This window comes from Aplidium turbinatum, chromosome 3 (genome assembly GCF_918807975.1).
Source record: "Aplidium turbinatum chromosome 3, kaAplTurb1.1, whole genome shotgun sequence".
NCBI classification, from domain to species: domain Eukaryota; kingdom Metazoa; phylum Chordata; class Ascidiacea; order Aplousobranchia; family Polyclinidae; genus Aplidium; species Aplidium turbinatum.
In genome coordinates, this window is record NC_137474.1 from 796,353 (window position 1) to 814,762 (window position 18,410).

An 18,410-nucleotide genomic window follows, 5' to 3' on the forward strand; every position below is an offset into this window, starting at 1 on the left:
GCTATGTCATAAAAAATATTTTTTGCTTTGCCTGTCAGAAATAAATATAACCTGGTCCTGATATCTATGAGAATTCTGAGAGCGAGACTAATGTAATAGCATGGAAAAAGCATTGCAAATTAACAGACTTTTTTAAACATAGCATTCATTCGTTTCAAGTGGAAGCCCTGTTTGAGTCGGTAACAACTAGAACATCACACACCTAAGGCGAAAGAGCCACGCAACTTGAGTCCTATCTTTGTCATCAGTTACCAAGGGAGGTGGGGGGACTTGTATACCTGGGACTGGTACATAAGTCCCCCCCCACCCCCCTTGGTAACTCATGACAAAGACAGGACTCAATAGACGTGGCTCTTTCGCCTTAGTTGTGTGATGTTCTAGTTGTTACCGTTTAAGTCACAAGTTAGAAGGGGTTCCCCAACAACACGCAAGAGAATAACACTTTTATTTTGTAAAAATTTGTTAAGGAGTTTGCTGTTGACCACTAAAATTTAACAAGTTTCGTCAATCATTTGTGCTAAATAAACATTTATTTATTTTAAAACTGAAGTCACCGTTTTATAGAATAATAATTTCAAAAATCTGGAAAACATATCTACATTTTGATAACCCAAATTAAATAAAACAGGTCGGCCATGTGTTTCAAACCTGAACAAAACTAAATGCGCAGCAAATTAACTTTGGTCTTTGGCGATGAGAAAACTCCTTTAGGCGTTGTTTGACTTCAACCTTCAACCCTGTTGCAGTGTTTTCATTTTGAAATCAATCAACAAAAATCTCAAACACACGCCAGTTTCATTATGTTTTGACTTTCAGTTAAAAACGTAATAAACTACATTTGACATGAGGCAGATATGGTTCTTTCGGGGGTTCTTTGAAGAAAAATGTAAAACCTGAACCTTTGTTTATGAACCTGTATTTTTATCTAACATCTCGCGACGTAATAATAGTAAAAAAAACAATTTTTCAGATTCCCAAATTGCGACTCAGTTGTTTTTTTACATTGATTCAATGTCTGCAGACGATGAATGAAAATAATGTATAAAACTACGGATTTACTTTCTGGATGGGTTGTGACTAACCCTTCGTTACACTTGAACGACTAAAAGTTATCGTCACGGACAAAAAATGTCCAATTTTCTGCTTCTGTGAATTTCTATACCAAGAGCAACGTAGATGTCTAACTATTCAGTCGCTCGCTAAACCCGAGGTGGGGCATGTTTGAAGGAGTTTATGTTGATAGAAATTTTGGAAAAATATTAGAGAGTATAGAAAAATTGAATAAGCAAAGATTTGCTCCAGAAGACCGTATATCATGTTATTTAACTAAGTGCCTAGTGAACAGCCTCATTCGATTTAAAGGCAGTAGTGTAAATAAATAAAAAATAAATTTAAATGGGATTGAAATTGAATGTAAATCGATATTTGAGCCAGGGACGTGGTTGAAGGCCACTGGCCACAGTTCTAATCAGTAGCGCACCCAGAAGAAAAATTAGGAGGGGGTTAATTCAGAAATGTCAGCCGAGTGATTTGCGACAATAGTTTGATTGATTGTTTGATTGAATCTTTATCCTTGGACTGGGAAAGCTTCTTGCAGAGCTTAATCCTGGCAGTTTCGCATACTTGTAGAGGCTTTGAATCACTGACGCAGGCCCGGTCACCAAGATTGACAGAGTGAAGTATCCGATTGTTGAAGTCTTGTTGCCGGGGAACTATTCCATCCATTGGATGCCGCTGAATGGAGAGCAGTCCTTAACGTGCGTTGCTCAAGCGCACACCCCGAGAATCGAACCAGCGCCGCTTGATCTTGAAGCTTCTTCGTTCCAGAAGTGACAGTGACAATAGGCCTATGTCTATCCCTTTGATTAATATTTAAAAGCATTTAGGCCCACAGCCCACCGGTTGCCGATACATGTGCCAGGGGTCCAGCGGAGCGTTCAAGCTCCCTTGGAAAAATATTTGATTTAAATATTTGACTACGAGGCAGAGCGAACCATCAATTATGATTGCACAGAGTCTAGGCTATATGTAGCCTATGACGTCAGAAATAATAGCCTACTTATTCCTCAGGTATTTATTCATATCTAACATGTTCATAGCAAATGATATGAATGAAAAACATACAAAAACTTCATTTTTGATAGCGGAATTTTTTTTTTGGGGGGGGGGGGGCTTGAGCCGCTTAGTCCCATGCTGGTTGCGCTACATGTTCTAATGCAAAACTAAGGACTAATTTCCGACCTGGCAGGAGAGGGAACAGTTTTGTTATAGCCTCGTCCTCCAATTCTTTTGCACATCTGAACAAATAATAGTCTAAACATTTAATATATTTTTGTCTGCCCCGATAGCTCAGTTGGTTAGCGCGCGACTTCTGGAACGAAGAAGCTTTAAGATCAAGCGGCGCTGGTTCGACTCCCGGGGTGTGCGCTAGAGTAACGCACGTTAAGGACTGCTCTCTATTCAGCGGCATCCAATTGATGGAATAGTTCCCCGGCAACAAGACTTCAACAATCGGATACTTCACTCTGCCAATCTTGGTGACCGGGGCTGCGTCAGTGATTCAAAGCCTCTAGCCTACAAGTATGCGAAACTGCCAGGATTAAGCTCTGCAAGAAGCTTTCCCAGTCCGAGGATAAAGAATCAATCAATCAAATAGTAGGCTACTTGGATACAAACATGAGATTAAAACTTTAAAGATCTCACACAATTTATAAAACATATAAGGAGCAACAAGGTTGGGAGGCCTGGTCAATATACAAAAATTTACACTGAAGATTAAACCGTTTAGCTTTGAAAACATTTGCAGTACATGAGTTTAGTCTGGTTCAGTATGTACTTTATAATTAGTTTATTATAATTTACACAAGCATAAGATTTGCTGTCTTCAGACGTCTCCGAAATAAATCCAATAAGACAAAAAGTTGAAAAAAAAACAATTCGTTTCAACTCAGAACTTTTGGTTTACAAGACAATATGAAAAGCCACACTTTGTATGGAAGTTTGTATCTTATTCTGGGGATCGCCTGCGTTAGTCTGGCTGCCATTGCACTGGGCACCACCCGGTGGAAGTATAACTTTACCACGTCAGTAGAGGACGGATTGTTTGAAAGATGCAACCCAACGCAAGGAAGAGACGCTTGCGAATCAGGAGGACCATTGTTTTGTGAGTTCTAAATCTTTCTGTTTATTTCTGTCTGTTTGTCACTGAGTCGAATTTATCTTTTTCTATCATGTTATTTTTTGGTTCAAATTCATGGCAAATGTAAACCGAGTTTATTGATAAAGCCGTGCACAGACATTTTGCCGAAAGGACATTTGCTGAAAGACATTTTTCCGAAAGACATTTTGCCGAAAGGACATTTTGCCGAAACTCATTTTGCCTAAAGGACTAATTGCCGAAAGGACTAATTGTTTGTGAATGATATTTATGCGTTATTAGGTTATGATAATACATATAGTACGTTTGTATAATTTCGACAATTAGTCCTTCAGGTAAAATGAGTTTCGGCAAAATGTCCTTTCGGCAAAATGTCTTTCGGCAAAATGTCTTTCGGCAAAATGTCTTTCGGCAAAATGTCCTTTCGGCAAAATGTCCGGGTACCGATAAAGCTATGATCTTAGCTGATATCTTTCCAAATAGGCTACAATAATACTGCTGTAACTGCACATGTAAGCTACAGTACCGGTATATTACTGCACTGTAGCTTAATTAGCAATTACTATTATGTGACAATTACTGTAAATGCTGCAAACCGCATTTGTCAACGTGTTTGCGACAGTAACGTAGCTACAAAGAAAATTTAGGGGACATAAGCAACTATTTTGGGTGGTAAATATTTCAATATTTGATATAAAGAGTCTGTTTATAAATATAGATACGGAATGCAGCCAAACATCTATGAAGCGTCATTCAACGTAACTTCACATTCATTAAAACGTTGATGATGTAATCGCATTAAAACCCAATTTTTTGGGAGCAATCTAAAATTGGTGGGAGCGATTGCTTTCCTCGGTGGCTACTTTCCTGGTGTGCGACTGCACGTATGTGTGGATGGAGTTACTCTGAATTGACGCATCTGTGGAAACATTTCAGCCACTCCCTACATCCGGGCCACTCAGGTGCTCATGATTGTCGGCGCTTTCCTGGCCCTTGCTGGAATGATTGTTGCCATAGTGATCATATTTGGAAGGGGACGAGGGAGGACACACGTCATTGCTGGAATGCTCTATTTGATCGGAGGTGATGATGTCATAATATCTGTATGATGAGATCACATAGTAGTATAGAAGATGTTTGTAATTGTACATGCTTTGTTTTGACCAGCCAAGTGCACAATCCAAGACACACAAAAGCAATTAACTGCACAACAGCTATCTCACAATAGCTTCTCGCACAGGGATATCTATGTTCTCGTAAAGGTAAAATAATTTTGTGATATTTATCCTGAGAAGACCGAGTTTGTTGGGAACTTGAATAGACAACATAGACTCCATGACAAGAACCAAATGTGAGTCTAAAATCTACACTACATACTACACACACACACACACACACACACACACTTCTTTAAATTATCACAAAAACTTCGATGGCGATTGTTGTTTATGTTTCATAGAACAATTGTCTTTGACAATGACATCATTGTTTATTTTCCCAGGTTTGTTTATGATGGTAGCCTGTTCCGTGTACACTGGGGTGAACCGCCCCAGCCTCGTTGCGGAGTCTTCCAGGTTTGGTTACTCCCTGTGGTTAGCCTGGGCAGCGGTCTGCGTCGCATTCCTGAATTCCATTCCAGGATTCCTAGCCAAAACCGAATCTCGCTACAGAAGAGCTTAAACAGAAATTTCTAAACCACTCGATAGAAGAATTGAACTGGCAACTTTTCTACTGTGACGTCACTTATTCACCGTGGATAGGTTCTTGCCAAACAATCGAATCCTCTTGTAAATAACTTGGTTTCGCGCACTGATCACAAACTCAAGTTTACGATTCTTCAATGTACAAACACATGAAAAAGATAAAAAATTGTTTTTCGGGTTGTTCCTTCTTCCAAGTGTGGACGTCGCTATAATATCGTCTGGACTGGAAGCCAAACGCAAGACCTCATCTTTGCAGCAAACAGGATTGCCATATTGGCGGTTTTAATGGTAAATTTGAGTAATGTAACGTTTTTTTGCATGGGTTTTCAGGTTAAAATATGGCACGGTCGCAACACCTTAGGCTATGGTATAGTAGCCTAATCATGTTGTTGACAAAATCAGCCCAAAATGAAAAATTATGAAAAGCATAAAGATTTGGGGAAGGTTGCCTTTTCAATCCTGATGTTTTATAAATAGGCTACTGCGCATTGATAAAACAAAGTTTTTTGAACTATTTAAAATGCTGAAAAAAAAGCCAATAATACACAGTATCACAATACCAAAGTCAAAATAGTCTGCCAAACGCATGAAAAAATCGCTTAAATTTACCATTAAAACCGCCAATATGGCATTCCTGTTTACTACCAAGATGAGGCCTAGCTTTTGGCTTCTGCTCCAGATGCCACTATCGCGACATTCATGTTCCAAGCCATACTTGAGTTGTTGCTGAGCACTGACCCAAAATTGTCAATACTTGCAACAAGTTGATTGCATGATGTGCTCGCATCTCGCTGCTGCGCAAATTAACAAATGCATCATCTGCAGGGAAATCACCCACACACAGTGGCGTACGTAGGATTTTCTCAAGGGGGGGGCCATTAACGGTAGCGTAGCCAGAAAATTTGAAAAGGTGGGTTTGACGACAGGCGGGCGAAGCCCGACGGCGTTTTCGCCTAAGACGACACCCAGCGGCGGGGGGTCTGGGGGGCCTCCCCCAGAAAATTTTGAAAAATTACTTTGAATTTGGTGCATTCTGAGAGCATTTTCAACAAAAATGTGGGTATGAATATTCCTGTAAAATGGTGGTGTCAGGTAGCATAGCAAAAGGATAAGATCATGTTTTTTTCGGCATTTTTCGGAAATAAAGCTAAGTCTCTACGTTTTCTTGTTGCTAATTCCTGGCTGAGATGTTTGGTATTGGCAAAAGTCGCTCTTTTAATTCAGTTTTGTTTACAATTAGGAAAGTTTTTTTACACTGAAAGCATCATTCCCAAGCATAAAGAGACTGAAAGCATCATTCTCAATATCGTGACGTCACACAACATCTTAAGGGGGGGGGAGCATGGCCCAATGGCCCCCCCCCCCCCCTGCGTACGCTAGTGCCCACACACGTGCTGCTTTAATCGTTTTAACTACAGTCGGTTTTAATTTTGTAAAAACTTTGCTTTATTGCTCACTCGCCGTTGAGCTTGAAATTAAACTTTCCTTCAGAGAAACAATTCGAGTTTATTCTCAATCTAGCGTAGCCAGAAAAGTAAGTTTTTTTGCATTGATTTTGGTTTGGTTTTGAATCTTTATCCTTGGACTGACAAAGCCTCCCTGCCAGGTGATTTCTGATATTTATACTGACTATGTTAAACGTTTATTGACATTGAGATGCTGATTTGCCCCTTGGCTGGTTTCCCGGATGATGTTAAGCAGCGGAAGAAAATGAAGTCGGTTGGAAGTAAAAATTTTTAACTTGGTAAAAGCCAGAGGTGGAAAAACAAAGATAATTTGCTGCAGGAAAAGCGGCCGAAGAAAGGAACTGGCCACCCTAGGCTACTCTAGTGCTGATGGCTCAGTACACTAACCTTATCTTTTCATAAGTCTGATGCTTGAATCAAGTAGGGGAAAAATGGATAATTTTTACCTTTAATCAACGCCATTCCTTTCTACAGAAGTTTGCTTGCGCCAAATTAACACCTGCAGCGTACCACGAATAATTTTACAACAAAAATGTATTAAAATGTGCAAAATATGTGTTGTATTTTTACTAGACTTGTATTTAGCTTAAGACAGAATAAGGCAAAACAGGCAAAATAAATCGAAGTGAAATATTGTAGTCGATTGTACCACAGTAATAAACTCACCTCAAGCGATGTTAAACGCCACGCAATTTATACTGAGAAGGGAATGTAATTGAGGTAAAGAGTATAAACCATCCGATTTGATTGGGCGCTATGCGAGTTATCAAATCAGACGTTTGTATCCTGTAGATGAAAATGTTACGTTGAACTAATGAAAGACCAGAACAATATCTTTTCTTGACATCTAGATTTAGATTTTTTTGACATCGTAAATGAAATGTTGATTATTACTCGGTAACCATGGCAACAAATAAGAAAATTATGATGAATGAGATCGTGGGAAAGTGGCTGATATGACGTAGTAATCGTCATAATGGTACTTGAATGTAACGAACGAGGATCAGTCGCAACAACAGGAAGAGACACCTGAAGGAACCGATGCGAGCTATTGTTGTTAAAAGTTAGGACGATAATTACTGTTCGGTCACAGACGGTTTCATGAACGGGTTGAAAAGGTTATGAGAAGATAAACATATTAAATGTGACAATGGTCGCTGCAGATGGTGAAATAGAAACGATTTGGAAAATAAATCACCAAAACTTGAGTGCGGTTGACAAGAGGCCACTTAAGTACATGATCCATTTCTTAACGTGTTGACAAAAAAATTGTAGGCGTAAAATTTCATATTAAAATCTCGATTTGCTCGAAGAGTCTCAGTATGTCCTGAAATACGTCCGGTCACAAAATGACCAACCTCCGACTGTGGGTCGTGATTGTATTGTTAGAGTTTGTCATTTCAATTGAAGGTAAGTGAAGGCTTTGCCAACTTTATATGAGCGCAAAGCATAGACAGCAAAATTCGTCATTTTTACATTGATTCAACGTCTGCATACTGGACGTGGAAAGTAATTTAAAGCTAAATAGTTACGAGCATTTTTCAAATGCACGAAATTAACATTAAGCTCTAGGGAAGTCGTTTTAATTTCAGTACTTTGACTATTTGCTAGCAGAAAATGCCAAGATTCAACAAAATGCAAACCAGGAATTCACATTTAAGTCCAAACTATACACCGGGTGAAATACGGCTACCACAATATATTCTAAAAGAAAACATAAAATTCGTAAAACCGTATTGCATTGGTGCTTTGAGAATAGGTAGGTTAGCTAGGAAGAATACCATTGAAAGAAATTACCGGGAATCTAAGATAGAAAAGTTGTAAGAGACAGAAAAACTTTATTATTTTTATACATAAACAACTCAGAGATGAGAATATAGGAATTATAGCTTGTGTTTAGTTTAATAAAACCGTTGTCTCAATAATAATCATTCGCTATCTCCGCTTGCAGCAGATTGCGCATCAACATGGGTTAGCCTACTTTACAAGATCCATGTGATTTTATGAGCCGTACTGCTTCCATGCTGGCTCAAGGCAGATTGGAAGAGGGTGATATGTCACCAGATTATTACCCGATTTATCTTCACTGCGTTATGTAAGAAAGAACACAATCGGTACCCTTTTTAAAGTTTTTGGTATGACCCGACCTGGAATCGAACCCAGGGCACTCGTTGTCTCAATAAGAGGTTTTTATTATTTCATTTATTTTTGTTATTACTATATTTTGTCATAGTATTTAAAAATGTTTTGAAAAACTCAACTTTTTCATTTGCTTTATTGTATTTATAAATTTTACGCAATTCTTGCTTTCCCTTTCAATAGGTCTTCCATTATTACGTCACAAGCGGCAAGTCATGAGGCCACCAAGAACCAGTCCTTCACCGCAACTAAGAAAGTTGCTCGAAAATTTTTGGCCTCAAATAAGCCCCAGATGCCCACCAAAGTAAGAAACAAATGCAATGAAACAAACTTCACAACCAGCAATTGCTTGATGGGCTTGCATCCGTTATTTGTTTATTATTAAAATGTTTTCATATTTACTTCCTATACTGAATTGTCTTATAATTACAAAGTTTCCTTCGTAGCTCTAATTGCTAGTTTTAGCTTGTGCCAGTGATGTAGCTAGAAAGCAAATGTTGCAGAGCAAACACCATTCAACATAAATTGCAATTGCAAGAAAATGAAGCCTATTTTTGATACCGACTGTAACGAAAATATTGGATTAAAAAAATGGATGTGAACAGGTCACGTAGTGCAAATCACCTGAGAAGTGGTCACATTTCTTCTAACGCGTGCGCTCACTAATTGTTTGTCACTGTATGATGATTTGTTTGCAGTTACATGATATGCCGAGACGATTCCTTCTGCTTTAATGATGACCAACTCTGCGGAGGGGAGGATATCTGCCGAGACGCCTCAGATGACGTCAATGCAATTTGTTTGGGAAGAACCACTACTCGAGGTAGGGTGAAAAAATAACTAAATAAAAAATCTATATAGACACTGGGATTGAGCAATGTGATCCGGCTACTGTAAAGTGGTTCCTTGTAGTCTATTAAGTTATAGTCTCATGTATACTATGCAAACATCATCCGTATCGTTTGAATGACATAACATAGATGTAGCTGCGACACTGCCAAGTTAATTATCACAATCAAGACTGGACACTCTTGCCTGGTACCTTGTAGCGTCTTGTGTTGCCTATATGCGATGTAGACTTGGAAGAAGTAGATGGTGACGCAATTTAGGAGTAAAACAAATATTTGTCTTCAATATTTGTGTAGAAAATGATGTAAAATCTTTCCCAATTGTCTCTATTCCCCAATGTAATAATTCTATCACATTTTGTGTTGCTAGCTACTTTTTTATTGATTCGACTACACTTTTTCAAAATATAAACTCTTCAAAGTAAGTTTTTATAATTAGGATCTATCGGTTAAATATGATTTATAAACACGTCATCTACGGACCGAAATGTGACCCACGTCGTAGGCTGATTAGCCTACCATGCGGCATGTTAGGTTTCTAATCAGCATCATCATCATCATTGTTACGTAATCGTGACGACGTTTACTCTTTCAGCAACATCACAGTCTGTTGCGTCCCCTGCTCCGTCGTCACGTCTCCCACTCCCGGATGAACCACCAGCTGGGCCAACAGTTCGGCCATCGAATCCCGTCCTTGGCAACGAGTTTGGGTGAGTTTAACTGAAAGTCTCAAACGCTTCATAAATTGTGGACACATTTGTTGGAATTGTCCCAATGTCTTCCAATGGATTTTTACTCGTTTTTTTCATCCCGATAAACCAGTGGTTCTTAAGCAGGGAAGCACGCTCCTAAGGAGAGGGGCGTCAACCATTTTACAAAGAGAGGCGCGAGATCTTCAACATTATTTAAACTTTTGCAGTAGTAGGCTATGCAGTGAATTGCCCTGTAGTTGATAAACCGACCTTGTTGAACGATATAAAGTTGGTCGGGTTAGCAAGATGAGAGTAATTCCACCCAGCAACGTAACCTAGTAATCTAGAAGGATTTGTATGGATGATAAACCTTTGTTACATCATCATTTGTTACATCAGCTTTATTGTCTTCAGCCATCCACTCGTGGTCGCCTTTTTCATTCTGGTTGCCGGATTGTTTATTTATGTTGCTGTGGCAACTGTCTGTTGCGTCACACATCAGTGGAACACCATCAATCCATCTCCAATGACGTCATGAGCGCTGTTCGAAACACTTTCTTCAGTACGTCATAGTCAGCGTTTATTGATTCTAATGCGCTCGAACATATCAAAGTTCTTTCAATGCAGTAGTGTGCTTGTAACACGTGAGTGACGTCATCATGGTAGGAACACACACGTCCGAAATTTACAACTTTATCTGACTATGCTGCGGTACACATGCGTGCATTGTGTCGTCACCATACTGCCTTTCTTAATGAAGCTCTTTAACTCCGCCAAACGTACATCATCATCAGTCGCCATCTCCACTAGCAGCAAATTGGGCATCAACATGGACGAGTTGTTTTGAAGAGTTGAGACTTAAAAAAAAAAGAGTGATGACTCTCCCGGTGTTGCCAAATTGAAACCAGTCTATGGCTGAATGTTGTTGTCTGCCACGTCAACGTATATCAACACAAACGTAACGCTTTATTCTTTTTGTCCAAAAACTGCTAGAGATTCAATAGTGTTCTTGGGTACGCCGTACGAATGAAATTATACTGAAGTACAATAAGCTCAATCGTGGTTTGTTGCAGTATTTAGTGAGTGGTAGCCGAGATCTAGGACAAGAATAATCCGCCAAACCTCCTAGACTCCTTATTAGTGGTGACCCCGACGTGATAGTATACGCTTGGGGGGAACAAAGAGCTTCATTAAGAAAGGCAGCGCGGTCAATATATTGTGATAATTCCTCAAAATAATAAAGAAATGAGTTGTTTACATTCAATCAAATTGCCATAAAATTTGCTGTTTCTACATAAACACTTGGCATAGTTTGCGGTATTGTATGTCCCAGATCTAAAAGCCGCACAGCTGCAGGGCCTCTCTTGACATAGTTTAAAGAGCGGGCACAATGCAGTCACCTTGTCACGAGGATACTTGCACCCTGCTTCCAGCATGTTTGTTAGGCTCATAGAGATGTTATCTGAATCTTATGTGATCTTCCAAATCAAAGCTTGTGGTAGACCATTGTGAAAACATTAGATTTTGTGGTAATTTAATTGCGTTGATGTATTGACCTGCTCTTATTTTTCTTGTTGTTGTAATTGCATGAAACACACACTCTCTTGTAATAATAAAATATATTTGTACAAAACATGGTCAGATGACAAGTTAGTTTGGCAGCTCTGCAGAAGAAACAACAAAATAATACAAAAAATTCAACATGTTCACTTTTTACATTCATCGCAGCAAACGAATAGAAGCCAACAACAGGATGGCGGTGTCGCCCAACCTCCAGTGCAGACGCCGCTTGTTGGCCGAATATTGATGACGCAATAATCAGTAATCCGAACAGCAAGCGATATTGTTTTTAAAACAAAGTAAAAAGTAAAATCTGAAGAATATCTATGCCTACGTCACAGTGACGTTTTTCACGTTTATTTCAAGATGACGTCATTACGATTCTGCTTGGATGACGTAGGCCTATCGTGGATCGGACACTTCTCCCAAAAACGCAATAGCGCGCGTTGCCGTATCTTCGATGAAAAAGATGAATGGTCTGTCGACGTGCACCATGATCGGGGGATAAAAGGAACGGGGATGCGTTACCACCCCTGTGCCCGCCCCTGCTGTGACCCCGCCCTCTTCTACATTCATTGTCGCTTTGTGGGTGACTGGATGAAAATAAATTGAAAAGATTAGCCCTCGAAAGGTCTGCAATAGTCTAGGCAATAGTCTACAGCAATGCACAGAAATTTCTTTTGGCGTAATAATGAAACCGACCGCACTTTCTATGATGTCAGTAATGCAATAGTAAAAGTGAATCAGCTCCTCACTAAAATCTTGATTGTTAGAAAGATTTTTCAATTTGCAATTTAACTAATTGTGATAAGCCTGCCAAGAAATTTAATGTTTTACTCTTGAAATATCAACAATTTCATCATCTCTACTTACACGAAGAGACGAGGCCACTCTTTGGGGCAAATCCTTCCAAATTTCCATCCCAAAACAAGCGTTTAAGACCCAGTTCCCACAGCGACTTCTTCATGTCAATTTCGTACTCAAGCTAAACCACAAAATGACAAAAAAATTCATGGGCCTACCGGAAATTGATTTTCTGCTTCTAAAATTTATTCTCTGAAAGGCGTGGATTGCATAACAATAACAGTATAAGGTTAACACCGATGTGAGCTACGAGCGTCACCAAGCTGCATTTGTGCAACTGAGCAGCAACACTATGATGAACTTCGACATTTTCAAGCAACGATAAACCACTTAAGAACAAAGGTGGGGTTGTAATGAGAAGAATGTATTTAGTTTTTCAATGCAATAACTCTAAAAGGTAGATGGGAGTCTTTATGGTTCTTGTTGAACACTCTTGCACACAATTAAAAAGAGGTTTTACGCAAAGATGTCAACTTAAAATATTTATTACCTTAAATTTTGGAATTTGTAGGTCGACTTTTCCAAATAAAAGCCCAGCCTTCCATAACTCGAGTTCTTCAGAAAACGTTTCCTCAATTTCTCGCAAAGTAATTTGCTCGTTGGGGAGTAGAATGTAGAGGCTTCTCTTTTTATCACTGTGATGTCACAATTATAATACAGTATATAAGCAGATGTCTTGCATTTTGCAATACATCCTTACTTTAACAATAATATAACTGTCTTCTAACGAATGAAAACACTTTCTAGTGATTCTGATGTTTCGAAACATTAAATGCAGTTTGACATGCAGTGGTTGATGCTGTTGCTGTTTCATGGTTGACAAAACAATTGCAGTCATGGCTTAACTGAGATTCGATCAAAGGTACTTTGACACTTACGCGAAAGGCAGCACGACCATGTCTGGACCTTCGCCGCTGCAGTGTCCATCACTGACGTCACCCTTGCAGGTTACCCGATGCTGCATAAACTCTTTTTGTTGCATCATAGGTACCTAAGTGACGTAAAGAAATAAATTGAACAACAAGGAAGACTTTTACATGTCCACTGAGATTGTTCATTTCTGTTTGAATTCATTTATTTCGTATTTTAAAGTAGCTTAAAAAAATCTGTAGAATGAAAAAACTCAAAGTTTGTTTTTATCATCAATAGAATTAAACGGCGGATGAACGGTAACATTATGGTGTGGCACGAAACAGCTTAATCCGCTTTTGGGGTTTTGCTTTATTTACGTACTAGCCTACAAACCTAAGTTGTTTCTGATAGAACAAGGGTCGACTTGCCTTTGCTGAGCAACCCAACATCGGGAGCTCCCACTCTCGCATGTAAGGCAACGTCGACCAACGGGTGTGAGGACTAGCGACCCTCCCCCGCAATGGCATCATCAAGTACTCGTGAAAGAAAATGTGCGCGTCCCTCCCCAGTTTTCCCAATAAATTTCAAAAAAAAGACATAAAATTGTTGGAAAACATATTAAAAAGTGAAGCACCATTGACCTCAATTTTGTTTCCGTTGGTCATAGTGAAGTTCCCACTTCTCGTTCTTCCATTGTTGAACTCATGCAACCATCGCGATTGAAAGAAGACAGCGTTCGCGATCACCAGCTCGGTGCTCTCAGTGACGTCACCGACCGCGAGCAAGTTGCGAACGTGGCCACGTGACTTGTAGTTGACGTAACGGTTGATTGCTCGTCTGGAATCCTGAAAGAAAAAATTGTTTTGAAATTGTTATTGAGTTTCCAAGCTTTTCAAAGACCGGTTGTGGCGAGTGTCTTTTTAGTTTGTTTTGTTGTTTATTTTTGCCTCTTACACTTTTTCTTTTCTGAAGTGCGTCTTGTTTTTAGGGTTATGTTGAATTAGTGGGTCTTCTTTTTTCATTGTCGCACTTGGTTCCAAGCATTGACTGCCTCTTGCATGAAAAGTTTCATTCAATTCAAATTCAATCCAAGTTTCTTTGTTGTTTTTTGTGTCTATTAGGTGTGTGTTGGTTTCGGTAGGTTAATCTTTGTCTGCCTTGAGCACGCTTGCCTTCAATTTTGCCTGTAGGAGAGAGATATTTTAATTTTCCTTTCGGCAGCAAGCAGTGGCGTAACCAGGGGGGGTTTTGGGGGTTACAACCCCCCCCCCCTTTGGCACGCGTGTGACGTCACGATATTGAGAATGATGCTTTCAGTCTAAAAAAAATTTGCCTAATTTTAAACAAAATTGCATTAAAAGAGCGAGTTTTGCCAATACCAAACATTCAAACATCTCAGCCAGGAATTAGCAACAAGAAAACACAGAGACTTAGCTTTTTTTTTTGACAAATGCCGAAGAAAACATGATCTTATCCTTTGCTATGCTACCGGACAGCACCATTTTACAGGAATATTCGTACCCACATTTTTGTTGAAAATGCTCTCAGAATGCACCAAATTCAAAGTAATTTTTCAAAATTTTCTGGGGGAGGCCCCCCAGACCCCCCGCCGTTGGGTGGTCAAAACCCCCCCCTTTCAAAATTCCTGGCTACGCTACTGGCAGCAAGTGTCCTAAAAATCGAAATTGATTTTCTTTGATATTTTTTAGTAGATTCTTTGTTTGTTTGACGTGATTAAAAAATTTTAGTTGCTTTTTCTGTCAGTCTAGGAAATCCTCTGCATTTTTGGAATGCCTACAGTTAAAGGGGTACTAAAGGAAAAACCTGACTTGGCGATTTTCCACGTTCTTTGTGTTTAACATGCTACCATAAAACGATTTTCAATAAAATTTTGCCCCATTGCGGTCTGACCACCATTGTGGGCGTGCTTTTGTCAGGGCTTTCAAAATGAGATCGAGCCTGAGCAACGAAGCGTGCGACTGTGCAGTCTACGTCATAAAGGCTAGCAATCAACCGATCACGCAATAATTGTTACTGCGGGCGATTTGACTGTAGGCTATGTATGTATTTACATCAAAACAGCACATTTTAACATCAAAACAGCAGACAGTTTGCTCAAAACATCAGATTGGTAACGTGGCTTTTGTTATTGCTGGCCTTTATGACGTATTCTCGAGCAGTGTTTGCACGTTTTGGTCATTTTGAAAAAAATGAAAATAAATGAAACTCTGGACTTTGGGCCTTGCCAGCGCCATTGAAAACAAATTTTTTTGGGTAATTGTTTTTGAAATGTATTCTTGAATGTTCAGTTTACTCATTTTAATGCTTAATTCCGGTTTGAAATTTTCCTTTAGTATGCCTTTAACGATTGGCTTGACCAATACTTATGCATTCCATCTCATTGTCGAAAGAGCTTTTGCAATAAACACAGTTCTGCTTGGAATCCTGGAAAATTGGAAAACTTTTTCTAAGAGTTTTTAAAATATTGAAAAGATTTATTTGAAGTAACACACCTCTGATCTCTCTCTGAAATCAGCGCTGTGGAAGTCCGCGAAGTAGTTTTCCTTCGCCGCCCTGTAGTAGCTTTTGTATATGCGTGTCCGGTAGTCCAAGAAGAACATATTCGAATTGACCAACTCGTTGCCCCGTCGGCCGCTCCTCTCCAATTGTGACGTCATCAAGGTGCGATACAGAGATTGAAAGGCACGATCGATGTCGACGCTTCCATCGCCAGGGAAGAGGGAGATGCGATCTAACTCGTTTCTGTGAAAGTAGCCATTTGTTATTGAGCGAAAAGAAAATTAGCTAAGCAAGCTTCGTTCATTCTACAATAGTGTGATTCAAGTCACTGGTGACGCAGTTTATGACGTCACACTGCTCACAATCAAGAGGAAACTAAACAAAATTCCGCCTCGTAAACTCAGTGGTTGACTCAAGATCAAGCGACGCTAGTTCGGCTCTCAGGGTGGGCGCTTGTGCAGCGCATTTCAGGACCAGACTACTCGCCATTTAAAGGCTCCTAGTCGATGGAATATTTCCTCAGCAACCATTGGGCACTTCACTCTGTCAAACTCGGTAACTGGTCCTGCGTCAGTGGTTCAAAGCCTCTACAAGTATGAGCAACTGCCAGGAATAATCAGAGGCTTCGTCAGTCCGAGCTTTCAAACCAACCAAACCAAAAGATTTCTTGATTTCAGTGATCTTGGAACATTGCTGTATTTTTATTTATTGCTTCCCAAAAACTCTTGTACCGTACCGTTTCATAATCTCACCTTGTTTCGCCCTTTGCAGCTAATCTGAGTAATCCGAGCACACTTGCAACACCTAGCGGCGAAAAAAGGATGTTGCCATTCACTCTGCTAGATGACGTTGTGGAATGCAGGAGTTCTTGCAAAAGGTCGTGGGAAAAATTGCGCGCGCCTTCCATTAGTGACGTCACAGAATGGGACTGAATCAACTGATTCGGCGCCGAATTCTGAAAAGAATTTATTATACTTTGAGATCATAAAAAATTAAAACAAAAGTCATTGATGGAAATTTGGCGTAGAAAATTGTGCATATCCCAGAGAGTAAATCAACCATTTTTTACATTGATTCAACGTCTGCAAATGTGTGGGATCTTTTGCAAAGTTCAAAGTTTCAAAAAATCTTTCAAGAATGATTGAAATTGTTAAACTTTCTATGAGATTATAAAACATCATTTGTCACAATGGAGCTCGCGATTTGTAGCCCGCGCTGTTGCCTGACGTGGTCGTCGCTTTCACCGTAGATTTGCTGTTGTCTCAAACCAACTAACATCACGTCGCTGCACATTCTGTCTGGAATTGCTCCTCCCAATATTAGAAGAAGCGCGACCAGCAGAAAAGAAAGATCTTGTCAGTACACAGGATGTGAGACACCCACTAGATGGCCAAACCCCAAAACGCAGGAAATTGAAGTCAAGAAAAAGTTTCCTTGCTTCAGTTGTCCCACTGGGTCAAGATGAGGTCGCCGCCAATGTGCGGGTCCAACTGTGGAAGGAGGAGCTGGCAGCCGGGCTGATATTGGCCACCAGCTTTCTCCCACAGAAGGCCTTCCTTCCGAAAAGCGTGAATCCTGGAAGTATTGACGATGCCTCAACCGCTTAAGAACTGGTATTGTAAGACGTAATGCGACACTGGAGATATTCTATGGTGTATGCCATCTATGGAAAGCACAAGTTACAAATGTGGGCAGGAGCAAACGATGCAACATCTCCTCGAAAGTCCTAAAAACAAAATGCTCTGGACAGGATTTAGCCAAGTTCAACGATAGAGCAAGAGCTTGCGTGATGCTCTGGGCTACGGCCGTGTGGCACCCGACGGGAAAGACGGTGGATTGCTATTTGTCTGCCGAGGCTATCATTCTGTCCTTGTTTTGAGCGCTTTCCACAAAATGGCGCGATGGTTCAGTGACGCAGCAATGCAGACGCGAGAGGGGCATCGCGCGGTCTGGCAGACAGCGTCGCCATCCTACAATTCTCGAATCCGTCACCGCGATATGACGTAGTTTGTTTTCCACCCGACGCAGAGGAAGTGACGCGATCTAGGAACGAAGTGAAAATGTTGGACTGAAATTTTTGGGTAATTGTTGGTTCCCAAGCAGCAACCAAACAATGCCTGTTGGTTGTTAGGTTCTAGAATAGCAATTGATAAAACTAAGCGGCTATTTGGCATAACAAGGAGTCGTGAGATAATTCGTGAAACCGATAAACATTTTAAATTGTAGAATAAAAATAAAAGGCTGCAATCGCGACAAAATAGCTCTTCTCTTCCAACTTTACATTCAACAAAGAGATATTTTTATGAAATAGATAAATAAAACAATAAATGCTTCAAAAATACTCAACACACGAACAAGATTTACATTTTACAGCATAAAAGAGAGAAAACGAACTATTAAGCTGCTCACAGCCAACATCAATAAACTTCCGGCAGGTGTTCAAGGTCAGGTAACCATAGCAACTTACCAGCCGCGCGCGAGGATAAGCGTAAGTCGCTGCAATCAAGCAGAAGATTGATAGAAGGAGGAAATGTTTCGTCATTGTTTCGTGGGGATTTCAAAACATCAGAACTTGAGAATCTAACAAACAATTCGAAGGCCAGCTAATA

At 40.0% G+C, this 18,410-nt stretch overlaps 3 protein-coding genes across 3 annotated transcripts; 2 read left to right on the forward strand and 1 right to left on the reverse strand.

Moving 5' to 3' along the window:
• Positions 1–2,843: 2,843 nt before the first annotated feature.
• LOC145767482 (peripheral myelin protein 22-like) lies at positions 2,844–7,001 on the forward strand. Its single transcript, XM_082579315.1, has 3 exons — positions 2,844–3,163; positions 4,094–4,240; positions 4,659–7,001. Exons 1-3 carry the CDS (start codon positions 2,974–2,976, stop codon positions 4,835–4,837), a joined length of 516 nt encoding a protein of 171 aa, XP_082435441.1. The 5' UTR covers positions 2,844–2,973; the 3' UTR covers positions 4,838–7,001.
• Positions 7,002–7,627: 626 nt separating this feature from the next.
• Positions 7,628–11,593, forward strand: LOC145767527 (uncharacterized). The gene is made up of 5 exons (XM_082579372.1): positions 7,628–7,736; positions 8,649–8,769; positions 9,164–9,288; positions 9,909–10,023; positions 10,420–11,593. Exons 1-5 carry the CDS (start codon positions 7,676–7,678, stop codon positions 10,541–10,543), a joined length of 546 nt encoding a protein of 181 aa, XP_082435498.1. The 5' UTR covers positions 7,628–7,675; the 3' UTR covers positions 10,544–11,593.
• Positions 11,594–11,668: 75 nt separating this feature from the next.
• On the reverse strand, positions 11,669–18,410 carry LOC145765999 (leukocyte elastase inhibitor A-like). Its single transcript, XM_082577653.1, has 8 exons — positions 18,269–18,410; positions 16,554–16,756; positions 15,795–16,044; positions 13,923–14,126; positions 13,308–13,420; positions 12,920–13,064; positions 12,439–12,550; positions 11,669–12,158 (listed from the first exon to the last, which is right to left on the reverse strand). Exons 1-8 carry the CDS (start codon positions 18,341–18,343, stop codon positions 11,968–11,970), a joined length of 1,293 nt encoding a protein of 430 aa, XP_082433779.1. The 5' UTR covers positions 18,344–18,410; the 3' UTR covers positions 11,669–11,967.

Coding starts and splice junctions, on each gene's coding strand:
- LOC145767482 (XM_082579315.1), top strand. CDS start 2,974: ATGAAAAGCCACACTTTGTATGGAAGTTTGTATCTTATTCTGGGGATC. Junction 3,164..4,093: donor ATCAGGAGGACCATTGTTTT/GTGAGTTCTAAA, acceptor GAAACATTTCAG/CCACTCCCTACATCCGGGCC. Junction 4,241..4,658: donor AATGCTCTATTTGATCGGAG/GTGATGATGTCA, acceptor TTATTTTCCCAG/GTTTGTTTATGATGGTAGCC.
- LOC145767527 (XM_082579372.1), top strand. CDS start 7,676: ATGACCAACCTCCGACTGTGGGTCGTGATTGTATTGTTAGAGTTTGTC. Junction 7,737..8,648: donor GTTTGTCATTTCAATTGAAG/GTAAGTGAAGGC, acceptor CCCTTTCAATAG/GTCTTCCATTATTACGTCAC. Junction 8,770..9,163: donor AGCCCCAGATGCCCACCAAA/GTAAGAAACAAA, acceptor ATTTGTTTGCAG/TTACATGATATGCCGAGACG.
- LOC145765999 (XM_082577653.1), bottom strand. CDS start 18,343: ATGACGAAACATTTCCTCCTTCTATCAATCTTCTGCTTGATTGCAGCG. Junction 16,045..16,553: donor GCTGCAAAGGGCGAAACAAG/GTGAGATTATGA, acceptor CTACTTTCACAG/AAACGAGTTAGATCGCATCT. Junction 13,421..13,922: donor CCAACGGAAACAAAATTGAG/GTCAATGGTGCT, acceptor TACGTCACTTAG/GTACCTATGATGCAACAAAA.